We start from the raw sequence: 20,664 nt of genomic DNA on the forward strand, positions 1-20,664 counted from the left end.
TCTAACTTTTGTTACCAAATGTACCTGCCCTTGAACAACCGGGCTTAGTTTCGTTTCCGCAGAGCAGAAACAAAAACAAAACCCCACTATTCCATGATTTTTCCATGGATTTTCTTGTCAGTAAACATCTGAGTTATTTCCAAAGCTGATTGAACATTCTGATTTCTTGCGTGACCTATTTTTTTTTTTTAGAAATATCTCAACACAGGGACAACTTTATTAAAGTTTTTATTTTATTATTTTATTAACATAAAAATGTGAACTGCTTCATGAATTCGTGTGGTCCAAGTTCGTTACCCACGCTGTGGAGGGGAGCGCCGGGCTGAACTGTTCACAGAGTATCTCTGAGTGAGGTCACCGGGTCACCGTCGCTCCTGGTGATACAAAGTAACGCTTCATTGTTGCCAATTGTATTGCAACCAACAAAATGTATCCCTGTCAAACGTGTTCCTCTTTACTCGGCATTGCCGGATTTTCTTATTCTTTTTTTTTTTTTTTTTTTTTTGCCATTTTTGCCATTCTAGTGGATATAAAATGATATTTGTTTGAGGTCTTTTTATATTTTTCTAATCACTCATGAGATTAAGCTCCTCTAATATCTAGTAGGCATCTCCTTGTCTCCTTAAAATGTTGACTTGGGTTTCTTGCCCATTTTTCAACTGGATGTTAATTTGTTTCTTACTGGTTTGTAGGTCTTTATGCTGAGTATTAATCTCCACACCTTTTCTGTGTTTTTTTATTTTTTATTTTGTAGTTGTAGATGGACACAGAACCTTTATTTATTTATTGTTATGTGGTGCTGAGGATTGAACCCAGAGCCTCATGTGTGCTAGGCAAGTGCACGGAGCAACAAATCCAGCGCTCCTTTTTTGGTATCTTTTAAAAGAAATTTATTGTTTCCCTGAAGTTATAAAAATATTCCTCTATATTTTCAGTAAAATTTTAAAAGACATTTTTATGTCTTTGTTCATCTAAATTAATCTTTGTGCCCTATGTCAGATAGGGATCAAATTACTTCTTTTTTCCTTCACATAGAAACTATTGTCCCTTGGGCTGGGGATGTGGCTCAAGCGGTAGCACGCTTGCCTGGCATGAGCAGGGTGCTAGGTTCCATCCTCAACACCACATAAAAATAAAATAAAATAAAGATGTTTTGTCCACCGAAAACTAAAATAAATATATATATAAAAGAAACTATTGTCCCATCATCATTTATTGATAGTCTTTTTTTGGCCAATATTTCTGTTGACTTATAATAATTGTAGATATTTATGGAGGGTAGTGTGATAGTCCAATACATATACATGTGATCATCAAATCAAGGTAAGTTTCTGAATGTTCTGGAGCCTGTTTTGTTAGCCTGTTTTCCTGGCCACCCATATTCATGTGCCAAAACTACAGTTTTCATTGTTCCAATTTTATTAATACTTTCATGTCTCACTGGGCAAGTCTCATACCTTACTTTATCCTCACAGGTATCCTGAGTATACTTGAATTTTTCAAGTAATTTTAAGATGGGTTTATTCAACATCCATGAAAAATAACTTGCTGGGATTTCTGAATCTCACTATTGTTGAATATAGTATATTTTCTATTTTTAGGACTTCAGTGATATCATTCAATAAAGTTAAATTTTTTTCTCTATGCAGGTTTTGCATATTTTATTGGATTGCTTTATAAATTATATTTTGATATTTTTTTCTAATTGTTGCTATGTAAAATTGTGATTGATTTCTGATATTAATCTTGCTAAACTATTATTTCTGATAACTTGATTGTAGAGTCTGGGGTTTTATAATAATATCTGTGACTAATCACACTTTGGTTTCTTGCTTTATAATTCTTATTTTTTCCTTTTCTGACTGTATTGACTAGGATCTCTTGTATCAGTAAGTAGAAGCACAAATATTGGACATTCTTGTCTTTGTCTCTATTTTAAAGGACATGCGTCTAAAGTTTCTGTTAACAATGACGATGCTGTATGTGGATTTATGTTTTCCCCTTTTGAAAGTTTGCCTTCTATTCTTACTTTGCTAAGAAATGAAATAATGAGTTGCAAATAACCTAACCATAAATTTCCCTTTCATAGTTTGCATTCCCCTGTATCTTTTACCACAATGGAGCTATTTTCTTTATATCTTCCAGATCACTCGTTTTTCCATTCAAATGAATTGAGCCTTTTATTAGATATTTCCACTGATTCATTTCTAACAATGTTTTATTTATTTTTTCCAGTTTTGCTTGGTTAATTTTGAATCTCTTCTAACTCATTTTATAATGGCTTCTTGTTGCTTGCTCATTAGGAGAGTCCAACTTCCTCTTAAACATTTCATTCTGTGTCAAGTGTAACATCTAAGGTCTTTAGTGAGATTTAGTTCTGTTATTTCCAATTATTCTGGCTAGCATGCTTCCATACACACACACACACACACACACACACACACACACACACAGGTGGCTACTTCACCAGTCCTTTTTATTTTTTGATACAGGGTCTTACTAAGTTGCTGAGCATGTCCCTGAACTTGCCTCAACATCCCAAGTCACTGGGCTTAACGGCAGTGTGCCACTGTGCCCATGTTATCTAATCTTAATTGTCTGGCAGTTCTGAGAGCTTAAACTTCAAGTACTTTCTTCCAGAGAGATGTTGTTTCCTTCAGATGTACATTTATTAATGGGACTTTTTTCAAGAATCCAAGTTTAATGTGTAAATATCAGGTATATAAGTCCTACTCTTATTTTCTGATTCCAATTTTGGTATTTCATGGTTGCAAATTGCTTACTATTCTTCTTTCAGCTTTATTTTCCCCCTGAAATGGTTCCATTAATTTCTGGAAGCCCAGAACTGCATTAAGAAGTAAATTTAGAGCCAAGCATGGTGGTGCACACCTGTAATCCCAGTAGCTTAGGAGGCTGAGGCAGGAGGATAGTAAGTTGGAGGCCAAACTCAGCAATTTAGCAAGACTATCAGTAACTTAATGAGACTCTCGGTCAAAATAAACCATAAAAAGGGTGTGGGGATGTAGCTCAGTGGTGAAGTGCCCCAACATTCAATCCCCCATAACACACACACACTCAGGGTCTGGGTGGTACAGCTCAATGGTAGACATTTGCCTAGCATGTGCAAGGCTCTGGATTCAATCCCCAGCATAACGATAATCAAAAACACAAAACACAACCAAATGAACAAATGTTTATTTTAACCAAAGACAGACTCTTCAGAGTGTCTCTGTTATAAGCTGAAAGGTGAAGAATTCCCTTTCTGGACTTTAAACATCATTAAACTTTTCAGTTCTAGTCATTACAGGATTCATCTATCCCAACTTTGCTGCCCTAATTTAGGCCATCATTTTTCACCTGCTCTTTTGCTATCCCATTCTCTATCTTGCTGCTGGTAATTGTTCCAAAATCAAAACCTGATCATAATCTCTAGGTGTCACCTAGTAGCTATCACTTATTTATCCCATTCTAAATGTGGGAGCATTTTATATACATTCATCTAGTTCTGTAAAAACCTACTATCTGGGTTTTATTATCCCCAGTCATGGATTAGAAAAGTTCAGCAAGAGAGTAGGGATTCTGAGTCAGATCTACCTCCAGATCCTACTGGGTGGTGCCCAAAAGCCTTCGGGGGTTCCTCAGATACACTAACACAATTGATGTGCCATGCAGGGATCTTCAGCCTTTCACATTAACTCCCCTTCTCTCCTCTCCTTTCTGAGCATCATGCAGTTTTCCCAAGCACCATTGCTGTTTTGTACCACCTGGCCTTTGCCGAGAGATCAGCTGTCTTTTCTGTAGTCTCATCTGATGATCTTCTCTCAGTCTATCACTGTGTCTTGTGTAGCTTTTCTCCACTAGCTACAATGAATAGTCTGTTTGCCAAAAAGACCTTACTATTCTGTCTCATTTTAATCATACAGGAAAACAGAGTAATTCTAAGCAGATTTAGAATATAGAATTCAATGGATCACTACTTAGCCATAAATAAAGTAACATTTGTGTAAGTGCTATGGTCCTTTGAAAGATCTTGTACATATGATTCAGGCAAGAGGCCCAGTTTTCTCACTGATAAATGAGTGTGAGATGTGGATGAAATGAAATTATGAACATAAACCACTTAGTACACCAAGTGTACTCAGAGAGATGCAGCTGTTACTAGGGAATGGGAGGGAAGAGCAGTTAGAGAACCAAGACACCCCCTTCACCTCAACCACCAGATGCTCTGTACTCGTGTCTCTACCCCAAGTCTAGGATTTATTTTAAAATATATCAACAGAGAAAAATTAACCTTAATAACTGTTGGACAAATGGGAATTCATGGTGCTTAGTCTCTTTAAAATTTTCATAATTTTGTTAAAAGAAAAACTCTGTTGACACTGTTATGTGGTTTTATCGGTTCTGCTGTTACAGTGAATTGCACTGGTTTCTAAGTGTTGGACGAATCCTGTCTTCCTGGAACAGATCCAGTTTTGTCCTAAAAGTTGTTCTTTTGGGGAGTAACTGAAGCCAGCTAATTAGTGTTCTATATGGGTTTCTTGTGGGGTAGATTGTATATGTGGTGTCCTTGTGGGATCGGAGCCAGGCACTGGGGCTGGGGTTATGCTCACCTCAGAGGATGGTTCAATGGTGTTTTCCTTCTATTTCTCCTACTCTCTGGAGGAATCTGTGTGGGATTGGTACTGCTTCCTTAAATGTTTTGACTTGAGAAGTAATTACAGTTTATTTTTAAATCCTTGATCTGTTAGATATGTGAAGAAATACTAAATGTGGCATCTATACACAATGGAATATTATGCAGCACTAAAAAATGACAAAATCATAGAATTTGCAGGGAAATGGATGGCATTAGAGCAGATTATGCTAAGCGAAGCTAGCCAATCCTTAAAAAACAAATGCCAAATGTCTTCTTTGATATAAAGAGAGCAACTAAGAACAGAACAGGAAGGATGAGCATGAGGAAAAGACTAACATTAAACAAAGACGAGAGGGGGGAGAGAAAGGGAGAGAGAAGGGAAAGCATATGGAAAAAGTAGGAGACCTTCAATGTTACACAATATTATAAGAGGTTGTGAGGGGAAAGGAGGAGGGATAAAAGGGAGAGAATTAAACAACAGCAGAGGAGGTAGAGAGGGAAGATGGGAGGAGAGGGGAGGGGAGGGGGGATAATAGGGGATAGGAATGGTAGCAGAACACAACAGTCACTAATATGCCATTATGTAAAAATGTGAGTGTGTAACCAATGTGATTCTGCAATTTGTATTTGGGGAAAAAATGGGAATTCATAAATCGAGTCAAATGTATGAAAGATGATATATCATGAGCTCTGTAATGTTTTGAACAATCAATTAAAAAAAAAAGTAAATGTTCTTTTTTTTCTTTTTCCATCTTTGGAGTGCTAGGGATAGAATCCAGGGGCTCATGCATACTAAGCAAGTGCTCTCCCTCTGAGATATATTCCTGACCCCTAAAAATAAACATTTGAAGAAATAAATATTTGAAGAAATAAAGTGTGGGTAGCAGTCTTTCTTTTTAATTAAAGTGTGTTACTTTCTTAGTGAAGGGTAGTAGAATCCCCTCATCTCAATGACTGGACCAGGAGCCCCACCTCTGGCCTAGATTCAACCCCTTAACACATTCTTTGGTCATTACCACCATCATCACTGGCACTTGCCCGGCAGACACGATTGCCAGGCACCGTCCTGGGTACGCTGCATAGGTCATTTCCTTTAATCATAGCCAATGGCCTATGAAATAGTTACCAGTTTTCATTCCCACATTTCAGAAGAGTAAGCTGAATCCTAGCAAACCATGTGTAGGGTCCAAACCTTGAACCCTTGCAATCTGACCACAGAGTGTTACCACCCTCATGTGCCACTGCCCTGTGGAGGCAGCATGGCCTGGAAGGGATGGGAAAAAGACAATCTAGGTTCCAATCCCACCTCTGCCTCTGACTGCTCTGAGAACTGAGCCAAGTCAGGTAGTGCTCCCAGCCTTAAGGCTTGGTTCAGTGGTTTTGAAATTCTGCCTGCGGGGACCTGAGGTTTGGAGGCACAGGGGTATTCAGATAGCACAGCAGCTTTCCTTCTTCTGTATCACAGAACACAATGATTTGAATGTTTTTATTTCCTCTAGAATTCATGTTCAAACTTAATCACTTAATGACTAAAATAACAGTATTAAGAGGCAGGTAATACTTAGGGGAAGTGATAAGACCTCATGAATGGGATGAGATTCCCTTATAAATGGGTTTGCCATAGAGAGTTCATCCTTTAGTCCTTCCACCTTCTGCCATGTGAGAGCATGGTGTTCTTCCTCCTCAGAAGGACACAACATTCCAAGGTGCCATCTTGGAAGCAGACTAGCCCTCATTCACTAAACCTGCTGGCATCTTGATCTTAGACTTCCCAGCCTCCAAAACTATAAGAAAATAAGTTTCTGTTCTTCATAAATTACCCAATCTCATGTATTTTGTTATAGTAACACAAACAGCCTAAGACACGTTGGCTTTCTATAGAATTTCATTTGAACTAATGGTTCTGATGCCTTAAAAAATTTTAAGGACACAGACTACTCATCAGCTTCCGAAGTTCATATGTGCTAATATTCTGCTGAATCATTAGATTAATGATCCCATGAATATTCTATGATTTTATTATCTATCCCATTGTCAAACCCCTAGTTAGGTGGGGGTCTATGTTCGTCTAACTGCATAAATATCCAGTATACCCAAATATTCATTTATCTATAACTTCAAGAATAAATTCTTTGCTTTTACAATGAAACCCAGATAGTCTCCTAAAATTTGACCATATGATAAATTCCTTTTGAACCTCTTTTCTCCTTATAAAACAATATTCTCCAGTGTGTTAAAATATTCCTGTCTTCACCCTACTTTTCACTTAATTTCAGTAGTATTCAGTACAGAGTCTGACACACAATGTAGGCACTCAAGTAATTTGTTGAATATGGATTAAAAATAAATCCCCAAAGGTTTAAAAATCAAAGCATCAGACAAATATAACTTTTTAGGAGACTTCAGTTGTTGAAATACATAACTCTTATAGCACAAACACAGTATTTACATTTCAAGTTCTTTTTACAAAATGTGTGCCACTGTGGAAGAATACTGTTGAGATCATGATCTAAAATACCTGTCAAATTTCAAACAGGACTCATGGAATTAGGTTTCCTTAAATCCAATGTATAATGATATAACAAAACATGGCTAAACTTCAGGGTTTACCCCAGACATAAAAAATACTAATCCTCAATGGTTTGCCAATGTTGGCCTATGGCCTGTTCTTGTACAGCTGCAAGCTAAACACAGGGTTTACAGTTTTAAAGGACTGCTTAAAAAAATAAAAACAATGATGAACAATATGTGATAGAGACATTTGTGTCCTGAAATTATTTACTATCTGGCCTTTTACAGAAAAAGTTTGTTGACCCTTGCTTTATACAAAACCAATTCAGAGAAAGAGAGCTACTGGAATATACTGATGAGTATTAAACTAGACACCAAGGTACTGTGCCTATACCGTCAGAACTACTCATTTCTAAAATGAGGCACTTTTGTTTGAATATGTACATTTCCAAAACATAATTACATCTGGTAAGTAGCACTGCTACTTAACTCTAGCCCTTTGTAATTAGGCCTGCACACAAAATCACAGTATTCATAGGGACTAAAGTAAACAAGCACAAAGTATTTCCAATGTCAGTCACTGAGCTCTTCAATAGTTACTAGTGGTTTAAAACCACTTACACATTAATAAAATCAATAATTTGCATATTGCCAATAAGAGATGGTATTAACTGCATTATTTAAATAGCATCTGTAAAATCACGTTTAGACATCTTGATTCACTTTTTTCAGAAGCAAGAATAACTAGTTAACTTAGTAGCTACTTATCTGAAAAATGAGAAATGGAAAAAAGAAAAACAAAAGTGCAAAACTATAGAAAAAGGCTTTGGAATGAAAAGACGGGGGTCTCTCAGCAATTGCTCCCAAGCTGGCCTGGGCTTCTCCTTTAGCTTGCAATGGTTACAGATGGAAATTAGCAGCGTATCAGTGAGGGTTTTCATAAAAAGATGACAGGTCCATGAGCAAATGCTTTAGGAGTAAAATCAGTTCAGAGCTGTTCCACATCTAAGTTTTTGGAATTGATTAAATAATTCCTGGGCAGTGGGCTATATTCATGCCACAGTACAGTATGGTTCTGAATATTTTCCCCTCTTTGGGCCACGCTGGCTGCACATCACATCACAAAGACACTTCAGTGATGCTGAGTTTCAAAATGCTCAGTAAATTCTGAGGTAGGTGATATTCAAATGAAGATCTTCTAGACCCTGATTCGATCGGGACTGGCTTCTTTGTTTATCCTCCTCCTGGGAAACACCTTCCGCTTAAGAGCAATTAACTAAACAAGGGAAGACAGAAAATAAATTTTAATTTTCCATACTGATGAATGAGTGTGAGTGCATCCAACTTTCTGAGAGACATTTGTCCTTAATCATTTCCATAGTCTTGTATGTAAAAAAGTCAAAAAACAAGTTTCCTCATTCCTCCCTAAAACAAAAGCAAATTTTAATTTTGTAGGATAAATATGCCTAGTTATATGTCCAGAAACAGACCCAAGAGGATTAAAATTATTTGGGCCCACACTTCATTTTTCTAAAACCCATAACTATAGATTTTTGTATACCTATTACCAGACATTTAGACATTTTTTTCAAGATTTCTGTTTGTCAAGTCTTTCCACCAAAGGGAATGGACTCTATGTAACCAGTAAGACACTCTCTGGATTTTAATATGACTGCAGTTGTAAGGAAGAATTTTTAAAATATATCTATATTAAAAACCCTATTGACAGGTTTTTCTATACTTAGCAAAAATCATTTGAAAATAAAGAAAGTACCTAATTTATGAAAGGATTGTAATATAAAAATTCTTTTGTAAATTAGTAGCTTAGAATTGGGATAAATAATACATTTTTCCTTATGAACACATTTACCCATGCTATCATTGAAATAAAAAATGTCACCAACACTATAATAAAGTTTCAATGATCATCCACAAGAATGGGTTCCTAATTAGAATAAGATATATTCCATGCTTGTATTATTATATTGAAGTGAATTCTACTGGCATGTATAACTAAAAAGAACCAATGAAAAATAAAACTAAATTAAAATAAAAATTAAAAATAAAACCTAACCCTTATGGGGGGGGGCAAACCATGTTGTTTATGGTTTCCATTTGGGATCCCTCTTGTGTGCTTTGCCTCCCTCTCTCCCGCCTTGTGGAGCCAGTTACTGCTTCCTTGGGAGGCTGGAGCAGGGGCATGCACCACTGTGGTTTAGTTGATGCATGGGATTTGAGCAGAGGAAGAGGTGGTATCGACTGGTTTGTTCCTCTTGGTGGTAGGAAGGCAGGGAACAGGAGCTTGATTCAAGTAGCTGGAAAGCAGGGTAACTAGAGGCTTTCCTTTCCTTTCTCCCTCCTACCTCTTTCATTCTGTTCAGAATTTTCTGCTCCTATAAAGGACCCAGGAAAGACTGACCTTCCTGTTTCCTTCCACTGCCCCCCAGTGGCTCCTTTCAGCCCAGCTCCCTCTTTTTCCCTATCCTTGGACATCTTAGAGCAGACTCATAATCTCTCAATGGACTCCTATTCTAAAAGTAAGTAGTCTTTCTGAGTTTTTTTTTTTTTTTTTGTAAGATTTTTACCTGCCAGGAACAATGGCAACAAAAATATCAGGAACAAAATATGCAAACCTGAAGATGAGTAAGTATTAAGTTGCCATCCTACTTACCTGTCCCATCTCCATTTTCTGAGTTTCCTTCCATCAGTGGCAGGAAGCTCACTGTTTATTCTAAGGCTCTCAATTTTTAGGCACCTCTTTTCTCTTAGTGCAAGTAAACTTGGTGTACATCTCCTTTGAATGACAACTAGAAAAGGCCACTTGATCAGAGGCTGAGGTGGGGCTGTTTGCCCCACACAAGTTAGGTCACCCCAGTTGCCGTTCTCCTCCTTCAATCTTTTTTCTTCAGGGCATTTCATACCTGCAGCCTAATGAGGATTCTCTATCCCTCTCTTTTCATCCCTACGTATTCAGGACCTTCACAACAAGGAAGCTGAGAGTGGGCGCAGAGGCGAGCCTAACGGTAAGGGACTAAAACAGCAGAGGGGGCGGGAATAGGGGAACCCAGAAATTCACTGAAGTGGGAAGTGTACTACCCGTGTGTGCAGGGCGCACACACCCAGGGGGTCTCTGAAGAAAAGATGCTGAGACTGTTTCAGGAAAGTTAAAAGAGAAAGGAAAAAAATCAGAGACCCATAAAAAGTAGCATTAGACAAGGATTCTAGGCAGGTTTTTGGTTAAAATTAAGTAGAGTTTTTCAGTTTTAGCTCGAAGTGTACAAGTTAATCCACTAAGAGCTAGGCAAGAAGAAGACAGGTAATGGATTTAGAAGATATATGAATAAAAATCTTATACTGACTACCTAAATATTATAAAATTATTTCACATATTTGCATATGTGCTATAAGCTAACAGAATTTAAAATGTTCTAGCTGTGAATTTATATTATTTTCTAGAAGACTCAGATAATAATGTACCAAGAAATACTAACACCTATGTAAAATATATAAAACTTACCTGTTCAGCAAAAAACGAGAACACAGTAAATATAATCAAAGTAGCTAGTACACAATGGGTCCAAAACTTCAACTTATCTCGATATGCCCTCCTGTTTAGACAGAAGAAAGAAAATATGTACTTCTGTATATGGCTTCGCTGTCGTTAGTTAAGAGTAATTTATATTCTATTTTTACAAAACAATGCTGTGAAAAGCAAAAACATGGTTTACAGGCAAGGCTAAAAATGTTAACACAACATATAGTTCCAACATGAGTTCAGATTAGTTACTGTGGTATAAAACACTGTACTAGATTACTAGAAGTTATCCAGGCAGGAGAGAAGACTTCAAAAGAAAATTGTGGTATTTAAACAAAATCATTCTTTAACTCACTTTTATTTATTCATATTCACTTCATCACTTGTTAAAAAAATTTCTGAGATACAGAGAGAGGAACAATATGAAGTACCAGTGCAAAAATCATTAGAAACCTTAAGAGCCATTATGGCCACCACAACAGACAGACAAAGAGACACATCAGCAAAAGCAAAATCTTGAGGAAAAACTCAGAGAAAGGAGGACCGCTCTACTGAGATGGTACATTTCCTTCAGCTTTGGAGGGGACAGGGGAAGAGTCTGGCAGAGGGCAGAGTTGCAGCTGAGGCCTGGAGAAGAGCTGAGCTGCAGGAAGAAGGGTGGGTAGGAGCTAGCCACTCTGGGAAACTCTGCAGTAGGGTCTGCATATAAAACCAGTGGGAAAGTGGATGGGATGGCAGGGGACAGAGGCATGTGACACAACTGGTCACCACTAAAGGATAAGTGGATAACCAAGCCACACAGTCCAGTGTTAGTCCAGGTATGACAAAAGAAGGAAAGGCTGGCTTTGGCCAGTGAGAAGAGACATTCAAAGAAATAGCAGCGGAAGGGACATTCTGAAGATAGAATCAAGTGGACCCAGAGATAACAGAATGTTGGGGACAAAGACAAGCAGCACAACACAGATTTCTCACCTGTAATTTGGAAATAACGAATAATTTGTTATGAAAAATAATTTAAAATGATTAACATAATGTTTGGAAGATAAGCTAATAATTATCCTCAGGCCTCTGTTCTGAGTTTCAAGTTCTCATTTACCATTGTTTTGGAGTGGACAGCTCTACCTTAAGTCTCACACTCTCCCCTCCAGAGTTCTACCTCCTCCTTTCCTACATCTGCTACCAGGATCACAATCAGCTCAGTCAACTCCAGTGTCAACAGTGCCATTCAGAATCCATGTGACTTTAAAGAGCTAAGAAGCACGGGTTATAAGGCAGCTAATGTGCTGCCCCAGCAGTCAAAGAACTCATCACTGAGAACCTACTGTGTGCTGGAAAGGAACCAGAAACCAGCAAGACACCACATGTATCCCTGAAAAAGATACACAGTCAAGCAGGAGAGGCAAACACCAGAGATTGCTGTACAGTGCAGAAGTGCTGACCCCAGAAAGGAGTCAGGCATTTTGTGCGAATAGGATGAAAGATGTCAGGAGATTCATGAAAGGAAAGAGAAAAGGGACAACCGTTTCCAGAAAGTAGAGTTGGGTTGGTGGATCAGAGTGAGGGATGGCACAGAAGTGAATAGGATGAGTAGCCAAGCCCTAAATCAGAGGATGACAAGAACATCCACACTTGACTTGTGTTATTGGCACAACACAGAATCAAAGAGTCCTCTCAGAGGACTCTTCAGCTCACAATTTCCGGATTCAATTGGGCCCCAAAGGTAAATTTAGTCATAGCTTAGATTTAGAGAGTTAACACTTAGAACCATCTAAAGAGCTTCCTCCACTGAGCTAAAGATGAAAATAATGAGAAGCTATTCCTTGTCACCTCTGGGGAACAAGATCCATGATTCATAACAACTCCTTATGAAAAATAAAAATGTACCTATATCAGCAGTGCACCTGCCAACTGTACCGTTTATCATATTCTAACAAAGAAAAAGATCTAATATCAGGTATGGGCTTCCAAAAATCTCTCTTTCCCTTAACACATGCCATTTTTTCTACTAGAAGTGCTCTTCCCTACCTGGAAAAGTCTTTTGGAATTCAAAATCAGGTAAAAAATGTTACTTTCCCCCAGCACAATCAGCAGTTCCCTCCTTCATATGCCAACAGCAGTGAACCCCATAGCCACACTCAGTACACTAAGTCAGCCACGTTTCTGATGTCTGGATCTCTGGATAGACTGTGGGGACCTCCAAGCTCTATGCCTTTTGTCTTTATATTCTAAGTGCTTGGCACAGGGAGGCAGGCAAAGGGTCAAAAATCTTCCTAAATTGAAAGACAAAATTATTCTTCTATATAAATGCTAGCAGTGCAAGAGAATAAAAGATGAAGGGAATGTACGAAGTGACTTTGGAATACAGTGGGATGTGCAGACGGTGGAGAGTCAGGCGGGACCTGCTAGTTGTCAGCTATTTCAGTTGAGCATCACTCAACAGTACCTTTCATTGCTGTGTCTAGTACACAGCAAGTACTTCAGTGCACGTGCACTACTCTGATGTGGTCAGACTGTGGTATTGATATGGGGAACAATGCCTGGCAGGTGCTGGACCAGGCTCTGGGAAGTAGGCTGCCCAAGTTCCCACATGGGCATCCTAGTCATAAGCCAAGATGCCTTGTGTTGGTCATATCCTAGCTCCATGCTCCAGATCCCTTGAGGACAAGTGTTACAAAGACACAGTTGATGGAAAAGTTAAATGAAAACATGGACAGAAAGCTTTCAGAACAGTGCTTGTTACTTAGCACTCAATATAGGTAATGATGATTCCCACAGCAGATAACTAATGAAAAAATGTAAGACTGAAAAATCAAGCTTAGCAGAAAGCAAAACCAACGCGCACATCAGTGTGACTTGCACTTTTCCCTAGACAGTTAGGAGTTGCTTCAAGTATCTTTTTTGATGGCTGCCTTTTCTCCTCAGGCCCTCTAAGTGTAACATTCCCGTATTTTCTTTCTTGACTCTTGCCTACTCTGTGGACTCTCCGCTGTTAACAATATATCCTGGATCATAATTTCCACTGGAAGCTCTGAAAACAATGATTTCCTAAATCAGGCCTTCCCTAGCTCCAGCCTCATTCTACAAAAAAACCATCCAGAGCTGGCAAACCCATACTTAGAGAGAGAAAAGGCAGACTAAGGGTGACCGGGGGCTGAGAGTAAAGGCAATGGGGAGGGACTGCTTGATGGGCATGGGGAATTCTTCGGGAGTAATGAAAAAGTTTTAACTAGGGAGATGTTATACAATATTATACATGACCTAAATGCCACCGAATCATGCACTTAGAAGTGGTGAGGTGTGGGTTACATGACTTTCATTTCAATTGGGAAAAAAAAAAAAAAAGAAAAAAAAAACTTTCACTGATGCTTGTCTTCCCTGGTTTTCATCCCTTCACAACTCTATCAGATAATTTCTAAACACTTAACCAAATGGGCTCCTAATTCTTCTCCAGGTTTCTGTCCCACCTTTTCTAGCACATGAATCCAGCTGAGTCAGTCTGGCAGCCACACCACCCTCATCATTTTCTTCTTTAACCTTTGGCTTATAGATACCTTCCCACCATTATCTGAGAGTGCCTTCAGGACTTAGCCCAATTCCATTTTCCTAAAGACAGACCCTCCAGTTTGGCCCACAATGACTTCATGTGCCTCTCATTTTGTGCTAAACAAAATTTCTTTCCACTCCTATGTTGATCAGCAAACCATTGAATATAAAAGTGAAGTTCTAATTACACTGGAAAAACTCAGTCACCTTGTTTTTTGAATCCCTTGAAGTGACATTAATTGTTTTTCAAATATTAAACACAATAAAAACTATAACTGTATTTTCTTTTTTGCAGTGCTGGGGAACCCAGGGCCTTGTGCTTGCTAGGTAAGCACCCTACCACTAAGCTATATCTCCAGCCCCCTATAACTGTATTTTCATACACAAAAAAATTACACAGCAAATAACACATAAAAGAAATTTCACTTATTTAAGATAAAGATCTGTACACACACACTTTTACATGAAAAATGAGATTTTACCATTCTTGCAGCTCATGCATATGAAGGAAACGGTTTCGGTATTCTCTTGGCAGCTCAAATTGGGAAGGTATGGGAAACATGGATTCATAGAAGTCCCTGAGAACGGCCTTCACTGTCTGGGCATCTTTATGATTGTGATCAATGTTGTCATTTAGGCAAACAAACTTCCTGAAATAATAGAGAGCCAGGGTTAATGGTCATCATGAACTTGATCCTAACCTGACAAACTGAACAATGTAGATTCCAAATGTCATTCATTCATTCATTCATTCATTTATTATTGGACAATGAACCCAGTGCCATGCACAGGTAGAAGTAGAAAAGTGCTCTACCACTGAGCTACATCCCCAGCCCTTTCTATTTTATTTTGAGACAGGTCTCACTACAGGCTGACCTCCAACTTGTGATCCTTCTTTTCAGCCTCCAATTGCTGGAATTATAGTTGCCACCATGCCTGGCTCTTAATGGATTTTAAATGGACTTATGTTCCAAGTTGGTACATCTTCTGATGACTCTGGGGAAGTAATGTTCTGTAAAAATTTCCTCCAGAAATTCCTCATCTGTGAAATAAGAGAACTGGGGTAGATAATCTTAAAGATTATCTGTTTTCTGGCTATAGTAATAAATTAATGATTTCCATTAGTGCACACTGACTGGAATATTCTGTTAGCAGCTAAGAAAAAAATTATTAAGCACCTAAAGCCAAGTTTTCTGAAGTGATGGTTATATAATAAATGGTCATATAGATAACTAAGATAGACATCATGCCTTATAGCTACAGAGTCTATGAGTTGGACATTTTTAAATTAATGTCTCTAACCAAGCTGTAATATGCTAGCTGTAGTCTGCAAAATGCAGATTAACGTGGTGTTTCCCCTTTCAAGTTCTCTTCAAGATAAAAGTCACTACGACAAGGGACCATTAAAATAGTGGGTCTGGGCACAGTGGCAAACACTTATAATCCCAGCTACTTGGGAGGGAGGGTGATCACAACTTTGAGGCTAGTCTCAGCAACTTAGCCCTATCTCAGAGGGCTGGGTGTCGCTCAGTAGTAAGGTATCCCTGGCTTAAATATCCAGCATCAAAAAAGAAAAGGAAAAAAAAAAGGTGGGTCCAATGACACTTTTGAAGTAGATTTAATGAAATTTTTAATAAAGGCTTCAGATCTAACTACCAATTCATGGAAAATGCAGGGTATATAAAAACATGCTAAACAACTAAGAATTGATTAGAAAAGCACAGTGTAGGAAATTTACAGAACACAGAATCAGATCTCTTCATATACCCACTCCCCACACATAGTAGTTTAGAAAAAAGAAATGAAGGGGAAATTTACAGATTTAGCTGCAATGAGTTTATCTGATGCCACTTTAACAAACATAAAAACACTATAAATACTTATGAAAGACAGTGGAGAAAGGTGTACACTGATAGCTGGCTGGCATTAAGAAATCACTACTGATTTTTTTTAAAGTGAAAATGGTTTTGCAGTTATATTTTAAACACAATCTTTATTGTTTAGACATATGTACTAGAGAATGTATTGATAAAATGATACAATGAGATTTACTTAAAATTACTCAGAGGTGGTGATGGGGTGAGTTGGTTTAGATGAAATGAGCAAATATAAAATAATTCTTGTTGAAAGTTCACTCTATCATGCATTCCCTAATTTGGGGGATTTCTTTAAATCAAAGGATATCCAAGAGCTATATCAAAAGCCTTGATTGTATCCTAGATTTAAAACACACAGAGACAGATGGCAGCAATCAGGGCCATCTGGAGGCAACTGGTAAATTGGATAAAGGCTATCTATTAGAGGGCCTGTTCGTCACTGTTGAAGTTTTCAGATGTGTGGTCATGGTCTTGTGGTCTACAGATGAAGCCGCCAGCACAGCAAGAGGGTAGCAGAGCTAAGAAGCCAAAGCAGAGCTGAGGGCTGGACCCTGCCAACCCCAGACTCTGTTAAAGGCATAGGCATATCCTTAAGTTCAAGTCAGTTTGAATACTGATTTTCCATGCCTGTCTTAAAGTGAGCCCTCATAAAAGTAAAACAAAACAAAGAATTAAAAATTACGTGTTCAGAAACACTGGAGGAGCTAGGTCTGGCAACCACTGTCAAGGACGGCTGGCTTGTCGTCTTTTAACTAAAGCCCTAGACCTTTAAGTGTCACAGAGATGGCTATAGTTTCTTTCACCTAACCATTTCCAAACCAGCACAGAGACACAAAAGTACAGGCTACAGTTCAAAACGGTAAATTTTCCTATCAGTACTACAAATCACTAGTGTCTAAGATAGGGGGAATTCTACATCCCAATCAAAATGGATTCTAAAGACTAAAGTTAATTTTTAAGAAATAGAGCAGTGCATCCCAGGTGGAGGAACGTACAGCATACACAAAGAGACTTGCAGCTGGGTATTTATTTATTAATCGTATGGCTTATGGTGTGCTTGGGAGAAATATTTTGTAGAAATATCAATAGTTTCTTGGGTTACTAAAGACACGAAATAAACACTGAAGATGTTTTTAATTTTCTCAAAATTCCAATTTCTTTCCCCTTTCCCTCCTGAAGAAGAATGGGATTTCTGAAATAAATATCATTTTACAATGTCTAGAAATTTTACATCTCTGGTCATTCATAATTAAAATTCCAATTTAAAGGAGGCAAAACTGAATACTTTCAAAGGCATTTAAAAGACTCAGAAGTAGGGCTAGGCTGTAGCTCGGTAGTAGAGAGCCTGCCTATCATGCAAGAGGCCCTAGGTTCCATTCCCAGCACTGCAAAAAAACAAAATTCTGAAATGAAAAGTGTTTATTTTATATGCCAAGGTCTCCCCACTCACCCCAAAGTGAAAACAAACAATTCAAAAAATGCAAATTTTAACAGATGTTTTCCTCATGGTTAAAAACTGCTTTACTTGTTATGGTCAATACTAGTCAATAAATGTTGATCCCCAAAGAAAAGCTCAGTTATTTATCAGATGACTGGTCCACAGAGAGCTGAATGGAGCTGGACTAAATAACTACTGAGAAGACTGAAGTCAATCCTGATTCTTGGGAGATGAAGCCACAGCTAACTGATAAACAATCCTGAAAGGATCACGGTGGCCCCAGGTGGGAGGGCATCAGCTACCTCCACTCTTCAGATGCACTGGAATTCCACTATCCTCCTGAAATGGCTTTTGTTTCTCTGGAACTTTATTTCAAAATGTATGCATGAAGCAGTGAGGATGGTCCTCTGGGCAATGTGATAAAAACCCAGCAGATCTGTAGCACACTGGCTCAGTTTGCTGCCCACTGGTCATGACAAATAAATGGCAGGCAAATTTTAACTAATTTTTATAGACTCATCAAAACAACAGTTAGGGTCAGGCTGAATTTCAAAGCTTATGCAAACCTCAAAATGTATTCATCTCAAAGAATGGTTGAAGTTTATCAGATTAATTTTCACATAAAATTTATGGTAGCATTTCTTTTTCCTTGGAAGTTCATCTGAACTTCACTTTGAATTGTGAACATAAACCTAACCACCCAAACAACTGCTTTGGAGGTGCCCTTTTAATAATTCTGGGGATACCAGCGGCCTGCCCTTCAATCTCACTGACAACTCATGTTTCCCACTCGTAGGAGTCCAGGCTAACCCCTCCACATGGTGTCCCATCTCAATTTGCCACTCGCACCTCTCAGTTAAGCCCCAGCTTGAAATACTAATTCTGCCATTAGGCCTTTCTGCCCAGAACTGAAATAACTTAATCTCTTCTCTCTGGTCCTATTGCCCTTTGGTCAGGTTTATTTGCATAACTAAAATCAATTTAAAGAAAATCAGTACCTGGGGTTTTTTCTTATGTCATCCAACTGGCCAACCACATGAGAAACATTGGTACGAATCATTTTGAAAGCAATCTCTTCTTCTCCCATTATTTCAAACCTGATTATCAAAACATATTTAAAGAGGCTAAATATTTATGTGAATATGAAAAACAAAATTTCAATAAAAAGAGCATTTTTTAAAACTTTAGCAGACTCAGAATCCACAGAATGACTGGACCTTCAGTATTACTAAAGAAAACAATCTTACACAAAATTTAAAAGAATGCTGAAAAGAAAAAAAAATAGAAAAAAAATTATTTCAAATGTCAGACCTTTGAAATTAGTATTAAACTAAGCAAAGAGAAAATATATGCACTACTCACCTATATTTGTTTTTGTCCTTATATGCTTTGTGGATTTTGTCAGTTACTGGTTTACAGTTGGTTACTAGATTTTTAGTGACCGGTGGCTATGAGGAAATACAAGTAGGTCAGATGTTGTATCAGGGATGAGTATAGGATGAGGTGAGCAGACACTCACCTAAGGTGCAAAATGTAAGGGGTACCTTATATTCACTGAGATGAATATTTTCATGGAATATTAAAAAAAAATCATGTTGGTATGTTACAAGCCTGCTGGTTAATCAGCTGTTTTTGCAAATAAAGTTTTATTTTAATATGCATTACACTGTATTGTGTTTAAAAATCTTAATGTTTTCAAAAAGACAATTTCTAATCCAAAATAAATTGATGTTTAGAAGTTATAACCTGTAGCTATAACCTACAGAAGTATAATGTGATTGTAGTTCTATAATCAGAGAGAACTAGTCTATATGATACTTGCAAACAAACTTAGTGATTTTATACTCTAATTAGAAAATACTTTCTTTATCCTGCATGTAATCTGTTAATTATAGTAATGAAGCCTATGCCTTGGATGAGTTCACTCAAGTAATGTTAATTAATGCTGCCAGTGTAACTAATTACTTCTGTCTTAAACAGTTTACATGCATGAGCCTCAAGACTAAATTATAATCATTAGTAAAGCAGCCTTACTTAATTTTTGGCTCTCAAAGGATATTTTCTGATTCTAAATGTCATGCCAGAAATTTGGCAAACAAAATAATATTCTGCAAATGAAAAAAGATGTACACATTTCAAAGGAAAATTGAAATCTCTCAATAATCTCCCACTTTGGCCACCAAGAGGCAAGACGAATGTCTATTTTCTAGGTGCTTATAATCTTTCCTTAGAGAGCACATTTCTACAAGTTCAATACAAGTTCCAGTATCTGGTAATGGTAAAGTCTGACTAGAAGTTTTACGAGAGAAAGAACTGGAAATGTTGGGAATACGGCTCAGTGGTATTTGTGCTTGCCCCGCCTGCATAAGGCCCTGGGTTTAATTCCCAGCACCACAAACAAAAACAAAATAAAACAAAACTAAACAAAAAACAGTGAGTGAAAGAAACACAAATGAAAGGAAGATATAAAAAATGGAGAAGGATGGGAAAAATAAAACGGGCTAAGTGTATTCTGAGGGAAGTGAGTGGCCAAAAATTAAGTAAGGCTGCTTTGCTAATGATTATAATTTAGTCTTGAGGCTTATGCATGTAAACTGTTTAAGATATGACTCAATCATCCCCCCAAAACTGAAGACCAAAGAGGATCAGGTTAAGAAGAAAGGCCAAGGGGAAGCAGTTTCAGAGTCCCATAGCCTTTCCTCTTTCCATCTCTTCTATCTTGACCACACTGAGGGGTGCCCACAAGGAAGATAAAGGAAAAGACAGGGTAGCTTGGAGCACCTAGATGCCTACTTTCTCTCTCAAACAGAAACAGTGCACCCAGATCCCTAATAATAGATAAAAATTTAGTTATCTTGACAAATACACAAATGTTTGATTTGTTTCTTTAAACTAGGTCACTGACTTCTCTATGATTCAGAGTTAACTGTGCTAGGTTACAGTTTAGAGTTTTGTTTTCAGAAAACAGAAAAGTGTTATTGTTTTAAAAGTTTTGTAACTGAGAATATGAAATCTAATTTCTAAGACATTGATTTTATTCTCTCTGGAGGTAGCAAAATAACCTACCATGATGACATATATACCATTTTCATGATTGAGAACACACTAGCAAACAATTACTAAC

The 20,664-nt window shown here is 37.8% G+C and overlaps 1 protein-coding gene across 6 annotated transcripts in view; it reads right to left on the reverse strand.

The window, feature by feature from the left end:
- Positions 1-7,021: 7,021 nt before the first annotated feature.
- Positions 7,022-20,664, reverse strand: part of Gnptab (N-acetylglucosamine-1-phosphate transferase subunits alpha and beta) — a 75,587-nt gene continuing 61,944 nt past the window's right edge. For 5 of the 6 annotated variants that reach the window (XM_076855020.1, XM_076855019.1, XM_076855023.1 and 2 more), the window contains 5 exons: positions 18,903-18,988; positions 18,539-18,637; positions 14,708-14,875; positions 10,665-10,755; positions 7,022-8,423 (listed from right to left, as the gene is read on the reverse strand). In XM_076855020.1, the coding sequence (XP_076711135.1) occupies positions 8,346-8,423; positions 10,665-10,755; positions 14,708-14,875; positions 18,539-18,637; positions 18,903-18,988 (522 nt within the window). In that variant the 3' untranslated portion in view covers positions 7,022-8,345. The remainder of the gene's footprint in view (positions 8,424-10,664; positions 10,756-14,707; positions 14,876-18,538; positions 18,638-18,902; positions 18,989-20,664) is intronic. The other variant, XM_076855021.1, reaches the window with a different exon arrangement.

This window comes from Callospermophilus lateralis, chromosome 4 (genome assembly GCF_048772815.1).
Source record: "Callospermophilus lateralis isolate mCalLat2 chromosome 4, mCalLat2.hap1, whole genome shotgun sequence".
Lineage (NCBI taxonomy): Eukaryota > Metazoa > Chordata > Mammalia > Rodentia > Sciuridae > Callospermophilus > Callospermophilus lateralis.